Source organism: Struthio camelus, chromosome Z (assembly GCF_040807025.1).
Source record: "Struthio camelus isolate bStrCam1 chromosome Z, bStrCam1.hap1, whole genome shotgun sequence".
NCBI classification, from domain to species: domain Eukaryota; kingdom Metazoa; phylum Chordata; class Aves; order Struthioniformes; family Struthionidae; genus Struthio; species Struthio camelus.
The window spans coordinates 71,344,699-71,359,765 of record NC_090982.1 but is presented as its reverse complement, the minus strand read 5'-3'; the positions used below and the strand labels follow the sequence as shown (position 1 = coordinate 71,359,765).

Here is a 15,067-nt window from a genome sequence, read left to right as displayed (position 1 = left end):
CTGCAGCAGCGCCGGCCCGGCCCCGCCGCGCCGCGCCGCCAGGGACCGGGTGCGGGCGCCGCCGCCGCCGCCGCCGGGCTCTCAGCGCTGCTGCTGCGCGGCGGTCGCCGCTGGTGGCGGGAGGGGGCAGGAGGGATGTGAGCGGTCGGGTTGGCGCTTTGCCCCCTCCCCCCCTTTTTTTTTCCCTCAAAAAAAAAAAAAATCCAACAACCAACCCAAAAAACCCTGAGGGGTGGGGGGGTTCCCGTGTGGCCGCCGCCACCCTCCGCTGGATCTATTGTCAGGGAAGGAGGAAATTGCCATCCGCCGGCAGCGGCGGCACATCTGGGCGGGCACATCTGGGCATGCAACATTGGCTCCCGCCGCCTTCCTCCTCCGTCCTCCACCCGGCCGAGCGGATCACTTCGGGGCTGGGGGAGACTTCTGTTAGCCGGCCCCGGGGTCCATCTTTTGGACTGAATATTGAAACTGGCAGAGCGGGGGGTGGGGCGGGGTGGAAATAAAGACTGCTTTTTTTTTCCCCTGGGATTTATTTCATGGGGATGTGTTCAAGACAAGAGAGGATTCAGAAGGATATTGACGTTGTGATCCAAAAGTGCAAGGCGGAGAAGGACTGCCTGTTTGCAGGTGAGTTTATCTGCCGGGCGCCAGGTCCGCGGCGCGACGCCCCCCGCCTGCCTGCCTGCCCGCCCGCCCCCGCCCCTTCCCCCGCCGCGGCATGCCTGGCCGGGGTACGGCTGAGCCCTTTCGGGGGCCATGCCCAGGGGGATGGTGGCCGCCTCTGAAGCCTGCATGTGCCTGGCATCAGCCCCTTCTCTTCTCCTCTCTTCCTCCTCTCCTTCCGAGGGCATGTGAGGGCAGATGAGACGAGACGCCGGCTGGGAAAGGGGGGGGGGGGGGTATCCCAAGTCAGGGAGCATGGCAGTGGCCACACGCCCGACCGTGCCTCTCTGGTGGGGGGTGGGGGGGGCCGCTGCTTGGCGCTGCCGCCGTGCCGTGCCCAGCGGGGTGCTGCGCTCCGCGGGGAGCCTCGGCGTTATCGCCGGGGCGCTCGGGCTGCTGCCCGCCTCCGGGCGTGTATTTACGCCCAGATGCCTGCCCGCAGTCAGCGCTGGGGGAACGGCGAGGGGCAAGCGACGCTGTTCCGTGCCACACCATCGGGGTTTGGCTTCTTTCTTCACGGGGACGGTTCTGTACAGTATTTGATTTGCCGTAGCAGGCGCCCGGCTTGTTGCTGCCTGTTGCCTTTTACTGACAATGGAAATTCCTGCCGTTGCCATAGCACCAGAGCACTTGTTGCAAGGGGCTGGGGGGGGGGAAGAGTTGCTGCATTTCCCCTGATTCATGGTAGCCCCCCCTTAGCGGCAGCAGAACGCTGGTCTGGGAGACCTCAGCTCCCACCGCTGAAATAAAGAACGGATGATAAGTTATAATAACGCAAGCCTTTGTATTTCAGATTTCAGGTACTCAGACTCCACCTTTACCTTCACCTATATCGGAGGCTCCAAAAGGTACTTTTTTTGCAATAATGACTCACTTCGTTTCCTGCTTCGGTGAGCTACATTGATACAGCACAGTGCCAGGCTTTATGTTTCCTTTCCTTTTGCAAGGAGTGATCAGTAAATCATCTACATTTAGACAAACGTAAACTGAGGAGAAAGTGTTGAGGGAGGTGATCAGAAAGGTGATCCTAGTTGTCAGAAGCTCATTCCTCTAAGTGCTGTTCTGTGGCACGCTCCACCGTTTCTGTTTTTTAATTTATGTGTATACGTAGAAATTATAATGTGAACTTAACAGAAACACAACAAAGACAATACAACAAATATGAAATAAGAAGTTAATTCATCTTTAAAAAAACTGAGAAAGAAATGATTTTAATAACAAATAAGCCAAATATCACATCAGCATCTAATTCTCTTGCATTTGAGAGCCATATTTAGTTCCACGACAGATGCAAGACTGTCTGCAGTTGACCAAATTAAGCTTCTCAGAAAATAAGTAAAATGTCAGGCTAGCTTATAACATAAAATATTTGTTGTTTTAATTGAATGTTAATTTAGACATTATTTCTAAATTAATAGAACAGTTTTTGTTTATAAATTGGCTTGTGCATTTATACATTTTTAATTACATTTCATCATTTGTTTTGTTTGTCTGTTTTCAAAAGAAAACATATTTAAAAGCTTGTATTAGTGGAACGCACATCTTTTTTGTTTTCCTGGCTTCTAGTTGGCTTTTACTTGGTATAGTATTTAGAGTATATGCTAGGTCGTTCTCCTATCACTTAGTCTTACAAGGCTTAGAAAGACATCCTGGTTCTATTTATTTATTTATTTATTTTCCAAACAGTTCATCTGATACGTGCGGCAGTTGTGTTTCTTTCCCAGGGTACGTCAGCTTAAAGTACTGTATACTGAAATCTGATCTTTGCAGGTGAACCTTGCGATGCAGGCAGTGTGCTTATAGCCCTCGGTTCTGCTCTGTGCATGCTTCAGGGTCTGGCTGTAGGATCAGGCTTCCAGATGGTCCGCAGGCTCCTAGACTGCTCAGAAAAACACTTTCCTACTTCCCTAGCCTATTTCTTCCTATTGAAGGAAAGACTAACTCATATCATTTTCGGTGGAGCAGAACAGTTCATCCAGTAGCTCAGAATCAAATGTATTTACAGGTTGCTTAAAATATACCCTTTAATGTAGGGTTTTAACATATGTTTTGGTTTGGTCTTGTTTTAAAAGATAGTTTTGGAAAACTTGGTGCAGTTGAAATTATCTTACAGAAGTACTACTTCTTTTCATTTAATTAAAACAAACTGAATTTGAAAGTTACTTTGCACTATTTTGTAATCCCAACATTGCAGCAAGAAACCAGGAAGTGAAACCTTTCTATTGTTTCCATTTTTCAAGCTGAATAAAGTAAAAAGCCTAAGGGCATAACTGATGGAAAACAAACTTATTGGTAACACTGAAGCAAAATATTGTCACTTCTACAAGGAGAGACAGAAGATGGCCATGCATCCCGCAGCCTAGAATTTTTACTAGGGTCATCCGCTTAAGAAGCTGTTGACTTGAAAGTAGTCACAGGATCCTGAAAACTCAAGTTGAATTGAGATACAAAAGTTAAGCTTAGAGAAACTGATGAAAGTGGGTTAAATAGTGCATACTCAAATTTCACCTTCCTTTTGACATTTTAAGGACGCTTAGAAAGAATACTTTGAAAAAGGGTTTCATGTTCTCTGCTTGGTTTTTTTTTTCGGATTTAGAGAGATGCTTTACAATATTCTTAGTATGCAGTGGCGTACTGAGTGGCTAGTTTATGATAGTAAGCTCTCTTCATACATAAAATGAAAAACCCTAAGCCTTTACCATTAAGGGCCAAACTGCTGTTTCTCATGTCAAAGATAAGTTAGTGGTTTATTCTTAGAGAAAGATGCTAGGTGAACATTGGGTATATTGTAATAAGTATAACCTTAGGGCAGGACTCCAGTGCAGGCTCTACAACATTCAACAGCGGTGACTTGTCTGTGATATCTGTTTAGGACGGCTATCCAAAGATCTTGTACTTGGCCATGATTTTTCTCCTGTCGACACTGCTGCAGCTATCGACTTTTTGAGTGGTGATCCCATTTTTTGACTACTGCACTCAGGAATTGTCCCTATATGGCAAAACCTCTATTAACTTATGGTACGCAATGAAGGTCATAGACGGAATATCAGCTTATATGCCTCGTTCTGTTACTTCAGATATTCAGTCTGATGACTTTGTATTTTTCAACCTGACATCAACACAGGTTTTCAAGTAATGGGCAAAGGGAATATGCTCAGTTTCCAAAGTGAGAAACAGGTTTAAATCAGTAAGAGTTGGAATGGTGTGTAAGGAGGATTACAGGATGCGATCAGCCCTTTAGCACTCTCTAGTGATGGTTCAAACTAGGACTTTTTCTTTGCTTCCCTTAGATGTATGACACTCAAATGTTAATGTGTAGTACAGCTTTGCTCTGTTTGCTCTGGCTAGGTGCAAGAACAGAAACACCTGAAGGAAGGCAGTTATGTTTTATGTTTGAGAGGAAAATTCTTTGCCTTACCCTTGCATGAAGCAAGCTAAACATAGCTGGGGGGTTTCCTGTGCATACTGTAGCTGCCAATGGTACACATTAAGTCCGTGTCTCAGTGGAGCCAGATTCTCAGTAAATCAGTATAAGCCCATGGAAGTCAGTGTACCAGTACAATTTTGGGTATAATGATAACCTAAAATTTCTGTTTGTTTTTTAAACGGTTAACTTTATTTGTGTGAGATTTTTCTTCTGGGGCCCAACTTCTCTGACCTTATCAGATTTTTCACTGTTGCTTGGATTGATTGCACTGCCCCTTTGTACATTAGCACTATTCAAATATTGAGGTGGTGCATAACCACATTTCAGATCAAACCAAGCAGATAGGCCTGATCCAGAGCACACTTACAGCTTCTGAGGAGTTAATTTGTATTCCCAAACTAAAGTCCTGAACCAAACCTTGAGGGCATGACTTAGCTTTTGTTCAAGTACAGAGCTTCCAGTGAAACCAACTGAGAACTATTATCTTTTTTGTTCATTATGTAGACCTGTTCCAACATTTGACCTTTAGGTGGTATTAAGCTATTATACTGTGTTAAATAGTAAATGTGTAAATGATCGTTAGGTAGGCAAGAATATGCTTAAAGAAGATCCTGCACTTGCAGGATTTTTCTTGAAAAGTTAGGAGGGAAGAATCTCTGTAAATACAAACATATTTATATTGCTTTAATTACCATAAATAACGCTTTACAAACTGTGTAGTTTAATTAATCATTTTGGCCTCTGTTTGGACAGTACTTCATTTTTTTCTAAACGGAATTGTGTTCACACTTCTAAATTATTTGTGTTGTTTGATAGTGCGGAGATGCTTCCCGGTTTGGAAAGTTGTAATGAGGAATTTATTAGTGAAGAACATCTTTGTGGCCAGTGTGAACACTAAATATGAGTCTATCAATTTAATCATTTAAATTTCATTGTCAGAAAGTGATAGTAAGGTGAGAGGTATGTCTTATAAAGTGAGGTGTTCGTTCAGATGCTGTGACTGTGCAAGATTTACTCTACTCTAACTACTTCTGGCAGAATATCAGAAATGGCCGAATTCTTTATGCTTTTTACTGCAGGAACTAAAGAGGATATTAAAGCGTGAACATGTTGAAGGTTTTTTTTTTTTTTTAAATCTCTTGTCTCCTTTGTCCTATTATCTGTGCCTGTATGAAACATTGCTTCTCCAGAAACCCCACAGACTGAACAGAATTGCTGATCTGTCATCTTTCTAATAAAAATGCATGATGCCTTGAAGTTGTTTTCACTTGATATATCATTTGACATGGTTTACATAAAAGTAGTGCCTGGTTGCCCTGAAAAAAAGGTGCTTCATTTTTTAGTGTTTTTCTCCCCTTTTCTTTTTTGGAGCTAAACAAGGACATCATATCAGTTCTGATATATCTCTTTAATCAAATATGTACTTAACTGCCATTGGCAGTGAGGGACAGTGACAATAAAGGCTGTGCATGTGAACATATATTATACTGCAGCATATTTTAAAGAAAGTAGATACGACCTGTATGAACTAAACACAGAGATTAATTTTGTTGGCAGAATTTACATCTTCCATTTGCACAGTGGATTCTGATGTTCTGCTTTCCCTACATGAGCAGAATGATGATAATAATGGCAATTCTGTAAATGCATGGGAAGTTGAATAGTGGTCTGAAATGATTTAAGAACACGAGTAAAGATTTTCCTTCCTCTTTATTTTTGCTTTAAATAATGGCAAAATATTAACTTACGTTGTTTTGATTTTGAATGTTTAGCTTTCGTTTTCTGTTCAAGGGGTTATCCACAGTGCTTATTATTGTAGTACTGGGCGTTCTCTCGTAAATGGATGAGTTAATTCCCACCTCAGCGTAGCAGTGACTACAGCTAGAGACAGAAACCACATATCAGAAGTCCAGGTGCGTCATGTCCACCGTGTGTTTGAGCCACTTGATAATAATAAATAGTGTTAAATAACTTTCCCACCAGAGGCTCTTTGAATTTTTAGGCCCATACCTGACTGGTACTTATATAAATTTAATAAAACTCTGCCTACATCAGGATTCCATTTAATGAATGATTTTGAAATCCTGGTGTCATTGTGATAATACTGAAAGTCTTAAATACAAAAAACCTGTGAAGAAAATGGTTTCAGGCTAATTAATGCATGTTTTTATCTTAAAATTACATTCAGTTTAACTGTACTGTCGCAAAAAAGGAAAGACATTTTTAAACCAAAGCATAAAAATGTTTCCATCCGAAAACATCAAAATGGAAACATTTTTCTGAACATTTTGACTCTTCCTTTCTTTTCCAAAGTGATCCAGTTTAAGACTAGTCATTTCTGGATAGATTAGTTTTAACCTAGCTCATCTGCCTGGTTCATTGCATGGACGAATAAATGCTTTTACTGGCTTTAGGAAGGGAGCTATATGAGGGTTGGGAAGAAAAGGTTGGGCTGCTCTTCTTTGAAGCAGTGGTGACTAATATGAGATAAAAGTTTCCATGAAAGTGTGGCTTAAGAAGATGAGAAACTGTTTTTTCTGGAACCCATTGTTCTGAGTGTTTTAGTGTAGCTGGAATCGGTTTTATACAGGTCTGTAAATACAGTGCTCAGGAAGGGCTCGTACAAGTATAGGTTGTCTTCTTTTGCTGACAGTTGCTTACTATTCTCAACTTTGTGTTCAGGATATTAAGTATATAGTTAGGTTCCCAAAATATCTCTCTGCTACAGCAAGATAGGGATGAAGGCTAGATGCACAATCTTGTACTTAATTCTGTTTAATGCTATTCCAAAATAACTGGAAAACTGAATGTCCTCTTTCAGTTTTAACTTTCCTATCAAATATGGCTTAGCATTTTTGCTGGGACTACATCTGTTTCTGCAGGATAAATATGCAATATGGGACATCAGTCTAGGTTTATCTATGACCTGCACTGGCCCTGATCTGATATACATTGTTATTTTCGTTGCTTCACTAAAGATTCTGTAGGTGAAGTAATGTTGAATACAGCCTTGGGTACTTATAAAAAGCAGTTCTGTGTCAGGTATTAATTGTACTTCAGTTTTAAAATCTCTCTTTAAAGCAAGCATTTCCTACTCTATGAATTCCTGATACCCATACCTATTCTGATTTAATAGTATCTTCTAATATTGACTGTATTTAGTATGTACCTGAAACCCACCAGCACATTCCGATAGATAATAATTTTTTTGATAGATACTACGAGAAATTCAGTAGGTGTAACTTAGCAAATGATTCATCCTAAAAAGACTTCTAATAAAACACTATAGTAGAAAAGCAATTAAATGCAACATTAAGAGTTTGTGTAAAGCAAAATAACTCTGTTCTACTCACGATCTCATTGAGCTTGCCTTTTTAGATGGTCTTGTTTCTGACAGATCCCTCTTGCCTTGCTTTAGAGGATCAGCGGTGTCTGAAATGAACTGAATCTCCATCAGTGAGATGGAGATTTAGGGAGATTATGGTCTTGCGGAGATCGCTTGCCAGGCTGGTAAAGTGAGGGGCTATCTCCTTTCACTTAGCTACTGTACTGATACTAAGAGCAATATATTCAAATTGTGAATGTCTACTTTTCTGTCAGTACAACATGTTCTTAGGCACATAAATGTATGGCCTCGTTTTCAAAAGTGCTGAACTCCCACACCACATACTGGTCTCAGTATTACTGTACTTTGCTTAACGCATTTGAGAAACAACAGGTTCTTTATGTGGGTTTTTTTGTTGTATTAATGTATGCACTGTTGTTTGAATGTTTCACCAGCACTGAGTTTGGAGAAGTGCTTGAATGTCTTTACAGAAAACGTTTACAGCAACTTCTTCTTTCTCTGCTTTCATCACATATTTTAACATATTAAAGTACCTAAAAATAGACCTGTAGGCTGTCATTGTTAAAGTGTTAATGTGATAAGACAAATAAATTTAAAAGCTGCGTTCACTGTGACAAAATTCGTTTAGATCACTTTTGTCTGTATTGGGACTATTGCCATTTCTGATTTCTTTTTCTGTTAAACTCTAACAATATCCCATATTTTTCAGTACTCATAAATAAAGATCCAAAGATACCTGTTGGCATTTTTTTTTCCATGAATTACTTACTGTGCAGCATATGAATTCTCCTCTGAGTCAGAGTCTAATCTCTCAGAATCAAAATACCTACTTTAATAAGCTTCAGCAGCTAGAGGGAAAGTAAATTTTTAACTGCTGGGAGAGTTCAGTTTAGTTACAATTAAAACAAAGAAAGAGATGAAATTTGAGTAAATCTAGAAAAGAGTCCAATATATAATTCTGCCTTGACATTAAATAAATCACAGTCTAGAGTATAGCTCTTAAGAATTAATGTCCTCCTTGCTACAGCAGGTTGAAGATTTTTACAGCATGTTTCATTGAATTGGCCTCAGCTCGGGAAAAGGACCTCATTTTATCAGGGTAAAATTGACTCATAAAGATAAGCTTCTACTATCCAGTGCAGCAGTAGGTAAAAACCTCATTGAAAGAAAAGGGAATAAGGAAGATGCAAAAATACCTCTCTTTCCCAGTCTGCATGCTCATGCAGTCTAAATGCCAGATTGCATCCAGCCTGTTTGTATGAGAGGGAAGAGTAGGAAAGAGCCTTACATAAGGACTGGGAACAATCATAGCTTTTATGAGTCAGGCATCTCCTGGAAAGACCCATTAAACTCCAGGGAGCTTTATATCAGACACTGTGTTCCCCTACTACAGGGGCTAAACAACTTTATAAATGCTTTGGGCATTATGCAATCCTGTGGGAGTAAGTCATGGTCTTGCGCGTGCTCAGATTAGGCAACAGGGAGAAAAAATATTGGTTAAATATCGGAGGGTGAGTGTGTTTCCATAACTCAACTGAAGACAGAGTACTAGTGTGAAGCCTGTAGGAGGTTTTGGCTTTTTCTGGCTGTTGTAAAAGATTGTGGCTTATCTCGGCAGTTATTATTGAGCTGAGTCCCTTTGACACAGTCCGTCTGAGAGACGCTTGTGTTGTGCTCAGTGGGAACTTGTCTTGAGTAAAGAATTGAGGGCAGAAAGGAGGCTCAAAGAAACTAGCAAGCCCTCCGGATTTCTCCTTCTAGACTTAAAGCATTGATTAGAGCTAGGAGGAGCACCAGCATGTCTCCTGTCTAATGAAATGTACTGTTTGTAAAAAGAGAGTGCAAAAAATGGCAACATAGCATTTGCAAAAAAAAAAAAAGTTTATAATTAAAAATAAGTTGCTTTCAGTTCCTCTACAGCATTCCACGTTTAATTTGTAGGTTGCAGAATGCTGTCTTGGAATCTTGGTTTCATAAACGTTACTTTAAATGAATATTTTGTCTTATGTTTATAGAAAAACATTTTTCATATTTTAAGAGCAAAGCTAGAAGACAGGATAACTTTTCACTATTCATCTGGCTTGTCTCTACCGAATAAGCTTAATACCTTATTGACAGACAATACCTATATGACAGACAGCGTTTACTCTCAAGTAGGAAAAATAGCCTACAGGATAGACATAGTATTCCAGGTCATTAACTTTTCTGCAAGTGATAGGATATTTTATGTTATTTTTTCAAAATTCTGCTCATTCTCCTTCATGCATCTCCCCTTTTTAATGTTGAAAAATTCATCTTTGGCCGGGGTTCTCACCCGGTCATAATCATACATAGAGTAAGACATGAAAGTAATTAGTATGCATTTCTGTCAGATTAGGGCCCAGAGTTGATTGATTAAGGTTTTTAAAACAGGAAGTCCTTTATTGTCATAAAAGTACTTGCTGAGGGTCAATTACAGCTGTGTAAATCCAGACTAGTTCCACTGATGTGATGGGTCTCAACTGGGTCTACAACAGCATTGCTGAATTTCTCATTTGGCCATGACTGTACTCCTAGTGAATGGAAATGCAGGTAATTTTTCACACTGGGGGAGTTAGGAAGACCAGTGTTCTATTTTAATACTGCCATCTTTGAAGATGTATTCTCATTTTGAATACTTTCGTCAATGGCAGGAGACCTGCAATTTATCTAAGGAGAAAAGCTTTCTTTCATGCATTCTTATCAAGTCGCTGTCATTGCAGAGGGCAAAGATAGAAGGCCAATTGTCAAAACCATGCTCCTCTTTCTGTGTCTTTTTCTGCCTTAGCATCTGAAAACCAGGTTGTCAGAGAGTCCTTTTTAAAGAACATAATTTGCTAGGCCACATGAAAAACTCTTTACCTGTCACTCACTCAGAATCGGCATTAAATCTTAAACTAATTCCCAAAATGGTTTCAAAGCTTTTTGTAGATACAACTACCAGTTGAAATAGAAATGGTAATTTCTTAAAGAAGACTACCCTGTGAATATGCCTAAAAGGGTCGTATTAGCTTTGCCCATATTAAAACAGTGTGAAATCCGATCATATCAATACAATTTGTACAAGACAGTGAAAATAACGTAGAAGAATTGGGTTTTGCAGTATTTTGGACCAAAAAATACGACCTCCAAGTATTAAAAACTTCTGAAAAATATACATTTAATTACCAACTTAATGCAGTACTTACGGACACTATCAACAACCTTCCCTTATGGTTGGGGAATTAAATAAATAAAGGTTGTCTAATGGTTTAACAAGGTTTTATGGATTTTACATCTCTGTATATTACATTTTGTACATTACCGTAGCTGTAATGAGGTCACAGCTGAAAATTGAGCTTATTAATTCTTTCTTTCAAGAAGGCAGAGTAAGAGAATTATTTTTCTATAAAGACTTTTAACCACCATATAGAAGAAGGCTTACTAAGCTTGGAATAAAGTTTCAATAGTAGGATTTTGTGGGTTTATACGTTGAAAAAGGACTCATGTTTTATCAGTGGATGATGAGAAGAGTGAAATTGGGTACGTTTAGGTGGCAACAGGAGGAACATAAACTCTGAAAGAATCTCCTTGGGCATATGCTAGTTTTGTTAAGTCAGGCCAAGAGAAGTTTTAAATTAGCTAGTATTGGTCTCTAGAGTACGAAGTAAGGAGTTCCAGTAATCAGCCTACCAAAGATACAAGTTCTCCTGCCTTCAGCAAACCTATTTGCACATGCTTCATATTGCTGCAAGTATCTGTACGACACAAAAGCAGCATAACATTTGGCATATCGTCCTGCTTTCTCAATGTTCCCTGTGGCAAATTTAGCTGTTGATGGGAATTTTTACATCAAACTTTAGTCTTGGTTAACTCTGTGCTGCCTTTATTACTGAAGTAAAATTGCATGGGATTAGCTGCTACCGGCTGAGTTCTTTTTATTAAGGTATTTTGCTAGGTAATATCGATTTGAAAAGACCTTACAAATTCTGTTTTTTGGCTATTACATTTTTTTCTTGTTTCCTGTTACTCCTATTCAAAGTGACAAATTGTATCAAATTCCTATATTTATTGGGTTTAGCTATGTGTAGTGAATTAGAAGAAATGCATTTTCCCTCAGAACCACACTATAGGGAATAGATGAGAGGAGGGAGACTCTAGGCTCTTTCTGTACCTGAATTTATATTTTATTGATGTGCGTTTATTTCTTTTAGATTGTCCCTCTTGTTGTTAATGATTGGTTACTATATTGTTTCTCTGTTTAAGCATCAATAAATAGATTTTTAAAAATACGACTTTGTAAAAGTGTTACTGTTTATTTGGGCATGAAGAAGTACACATTGATCCTGTAGTTCAGCTAAAAACTGACCTTTGTCAAGGACAACACACACACCTAGATACGGAGTGTAAATACTTTTTACTTCAAGCGCTGTCTGGCTTCAACGTTGGAGTGGGTGCACGGAAGGCCCTGGCCTCCTAGTGAGCTAATAAGGATTAGGCATTGCTGTCTATGAGGGGAGCAGGAGTTGCAGTTACATGAGTCAGGATAAAAATTACAAAGGCTATTGATTTTTCTGCTGGAGGACATAAGCTGATCGTCATCTAGGGTCAAGAAAAGCTTCTACCCAAGCGACCAACTCCTTTCTCCCCTCCCTTATTAATGTGGCGTAATGAGCCAAGAGCACAATGGGTCAAGTCTTTGAAGTATCAAATAAGGCCTCTGTGAGAAGTGGCATGCCTTGTCTGGCATAGCAATTTCTAAAGCACACTTGCAGGTGTATTTTAGAGTATATAACAGTCACACTGTAGAAGTGTTTGCCATCAGTTCTGAGCAAATCATCATAAATTGCTGATATTAATGAGCATTTTGCCATTATTCTGGCTTCTTACAGCACATTTCCATCTGTAGTTTATCCCAAGTTACTTCTCTGTTGCACTTTATGGGAGGTAACATTACCCATATTCTCTGATGATTTAAATTGACAAATTACCATTGTCATGCCAACTTATAGCACTGAGGATCTATCTATAATTGTAGTCATCTTGTTAAAGAAGTTTAAATAGAGCGAAGCTAAATATAAATGCAATACCTATCTTCATTGACATCTAATTGAATAGTTTAATGTGTAAGTGTGAATACATAGCAAAGTGAAATTACACATTGTCTGTGTTTGCATTTCAGATGGCAGGTAAGGACCAGTTTCATGGAAGCTGACAAAGTGAGATATAATGTTCTTTGGGAATGGCTTGTATTGAAAAGGGGAAAAATGGGGCAGAGATGAAGTGATAGCGAGTTGAGAAGTTTCCCACATAACAAGCAGGTGTTCTCAGCTGTGTGGTCTTAGAGTCTCAGATTTGAATGTGGTGCAACCCCACTAGCAAAGGCATCAGCTAAGATGCCGCAGTGGTCTCTTTTTTCACTTTCGGTGCTGGGGTGAGCTTGACAGAGCACTTTCCTGTCTGCGTGCAGCATGGCTGTTCCCACAGCATCTCTCTGGCATAGAGAAGGTCCCGGCCCCTGGAAAACGTTGCCTCTGTAGCCCCCTCTCGGGAGATAATGAGCTCTTCTACCAGCAGACGTTAGAGATGGTTTCACACCAATCCTGGCCATGCCCTTTCCACTTCTGGCCATGCCACTGGTCAGCGTGGGCTCCTTACAACTTTTCTTTGCATTCCTTCTCGTCATTCTCCATTTTCTTTCTTCTAGCCTTTTGTTTTCCAGGGGTGCTTTGCATGTTGATTTATTCTGGCAAAAACTGGCATCTATTATGTTCATATTGTTAAAGCAGAGAAGCATGAAATAGTTGGTATTCAATAACTACTGAGCTAGTTAAAAACAGAGGATATAGATCAGATATTTCTCAGTTCTCCTCGTTCATTCATACATACATACATCTCCTGAAATGTTTATTTCAGTTCTTGGGAAGGTTCACCAGAATAACAAAGGGTGCTCAGACTTTTAATCAGAGAGATCACATGTTCATTGTTATCCGTTATTCTGTTTCTGGTGTCTAATATGTGGGTGGATAGGAAAAAAGTCACTGTTGAAATAATTGCAGCTGCAGTCCGAGCTGTTTGCTGAGTTAGGTTTAAAAATCTATTTCAACTGGGATGTTTTTAAATTTCTATTGTACCTAAGTAAGACTCAACAGAGATGTTTAGAAATAAGCAGTATTTTGGATCTTTTACTGTTGATGCTGCACAGTATAGCAACACATCCTAGCCTGAACCCATAAAAATTTTAAATTCTTAGGAATCATAGAAAATGCCTTAAATAGAACTGTAAAGCAAATAAGAAAATAGATACTGCTTTATATGGTTTCCCATTCCTCCATTTACAGAATAGCTACTCTTTTTTAAAAATGCTCCTTCTGGACCTTCAGAATCATCCCTCCAGTAACTACTTTTTAACTCTGTACTGTTCTATATAGGAAACCTTCTGATACTTCCATCAACAGCAACACGTATTTTATTAGGCACATGGTGCTATTAATTCTAACTCTGAACTTCCAGGGTGTTCGATACTTATTCAGGGGATCATTACAACATCTTTTAATGTGTTTGTCCAGTAATATAATTGGTGTTTCCTCTACTTTTTGCCTTCTAGGATGTTGTTTGAGGTTTTCCTTCGTTATTTTTCTCTTTCTCCTGTAATGATTTATGTGACAGATGAAGGTTTTTTCCCTCTTCCCGTTGTAAACCAGTCGGTGGGGTTTCACTAGCCTGAGCCAGACTCCTTAGGCAGTCTCTGTTTTTCGGTTACGAAAGAGGCTTTAAAACCAGGTTTGCCGGTTGTGCAGGTCACCAGCCTTGAAGGCTTAGGGTGGGTGAAGTGTGCCTTGAGCAGGCAGGACCTACATGGGCTGAGCTAGCCTGGAGGGTTAGTGCCATCGGGCACCTCCAGGGGCACAGGAATGGGCTCTAGACGCTGCGCAGGGAGTACCCCGTGCATCTGGGGAGGTGGAAGGAGAGTGAAAGTCTTGTGTGCATAACCTCACCGAAGACTGCTCTTTCACAGCTGCGTAGATATAGCACCGTAAGCTACCCTGAATGACTGTCTTTGATCAGGGAGGTTTCATACTATGGCACAGAGCTGCTCCTGGCGAGACAAGGAGCCTAGCCAGCGCACCTCTTTCAGGCCTATCAGGCAAACGGGGAATTCTCTGAGTTCAGTGTCTATGAAATTTGGAAAAAATAAGCTGAAGATGGATCACAGCCCCTTCTCATTGGGTTTTTTTTGGCTTTCCAGAGGGCTCTGCGTTCTTCAGGTTGAGCATAAAGGATTTTCTCCTAGTGAGGAGCTAAGCAGAGAGTATTTCTTCTCCATTGCATATATACGTATTAGGTTACGTATATAGTAACCTAATGTGCACAAACCTGCAGCATATGCAGCCACTCCAGATCATATCAAATGCGTGCATGCATGTTGATTTTAGACAAGTGGTGTCACCTTTCTCTTTACCAGCCTGTCCTTTGTTCTTGCTCAGAGTTTTTATAGCTCTGAATATATTTGTAATGTTTCATAATTAGAACTTTTTTTTTTTCTGATTAAAATCTGTGTGCATTTTTTAAATGTACGTGCAAATCAGTTATGCCACTCAGTTTCCTGGTAGGTTGCCACAATGGCCAGGAGC

The 15,067-nt window shown here is 40.2% G+C and overlaps 1 protein-coding gene across 1 annotated transcript in view; it reads left to right on the top strand.

Moving 5' to 3' along the window:
* The first annotated feature begins 37 nt into the window (after positions 1-37).
* Positions 38-15,067, top strand: part of LOC104146895 (protein mono-ADP-ribosyltransferase PARP8) — a 120,196-nt gene continuing 105,166 nt past the window's right edge. Inside the window, exons 1-2 of the mRNA XM_068926972.1 lie at positions 38-627; positions 1,457-1,511. Of these exons, the coding sequence (XP_068783073.1) occupies positions 537-627; positions 1,457-1,511 (146 nt within the window). The 5' untranslated portion in view covers positions 38-536. The remainder of the gene's footprint in view (positions 628-1,456; positions 1,512-15,067) is intronic.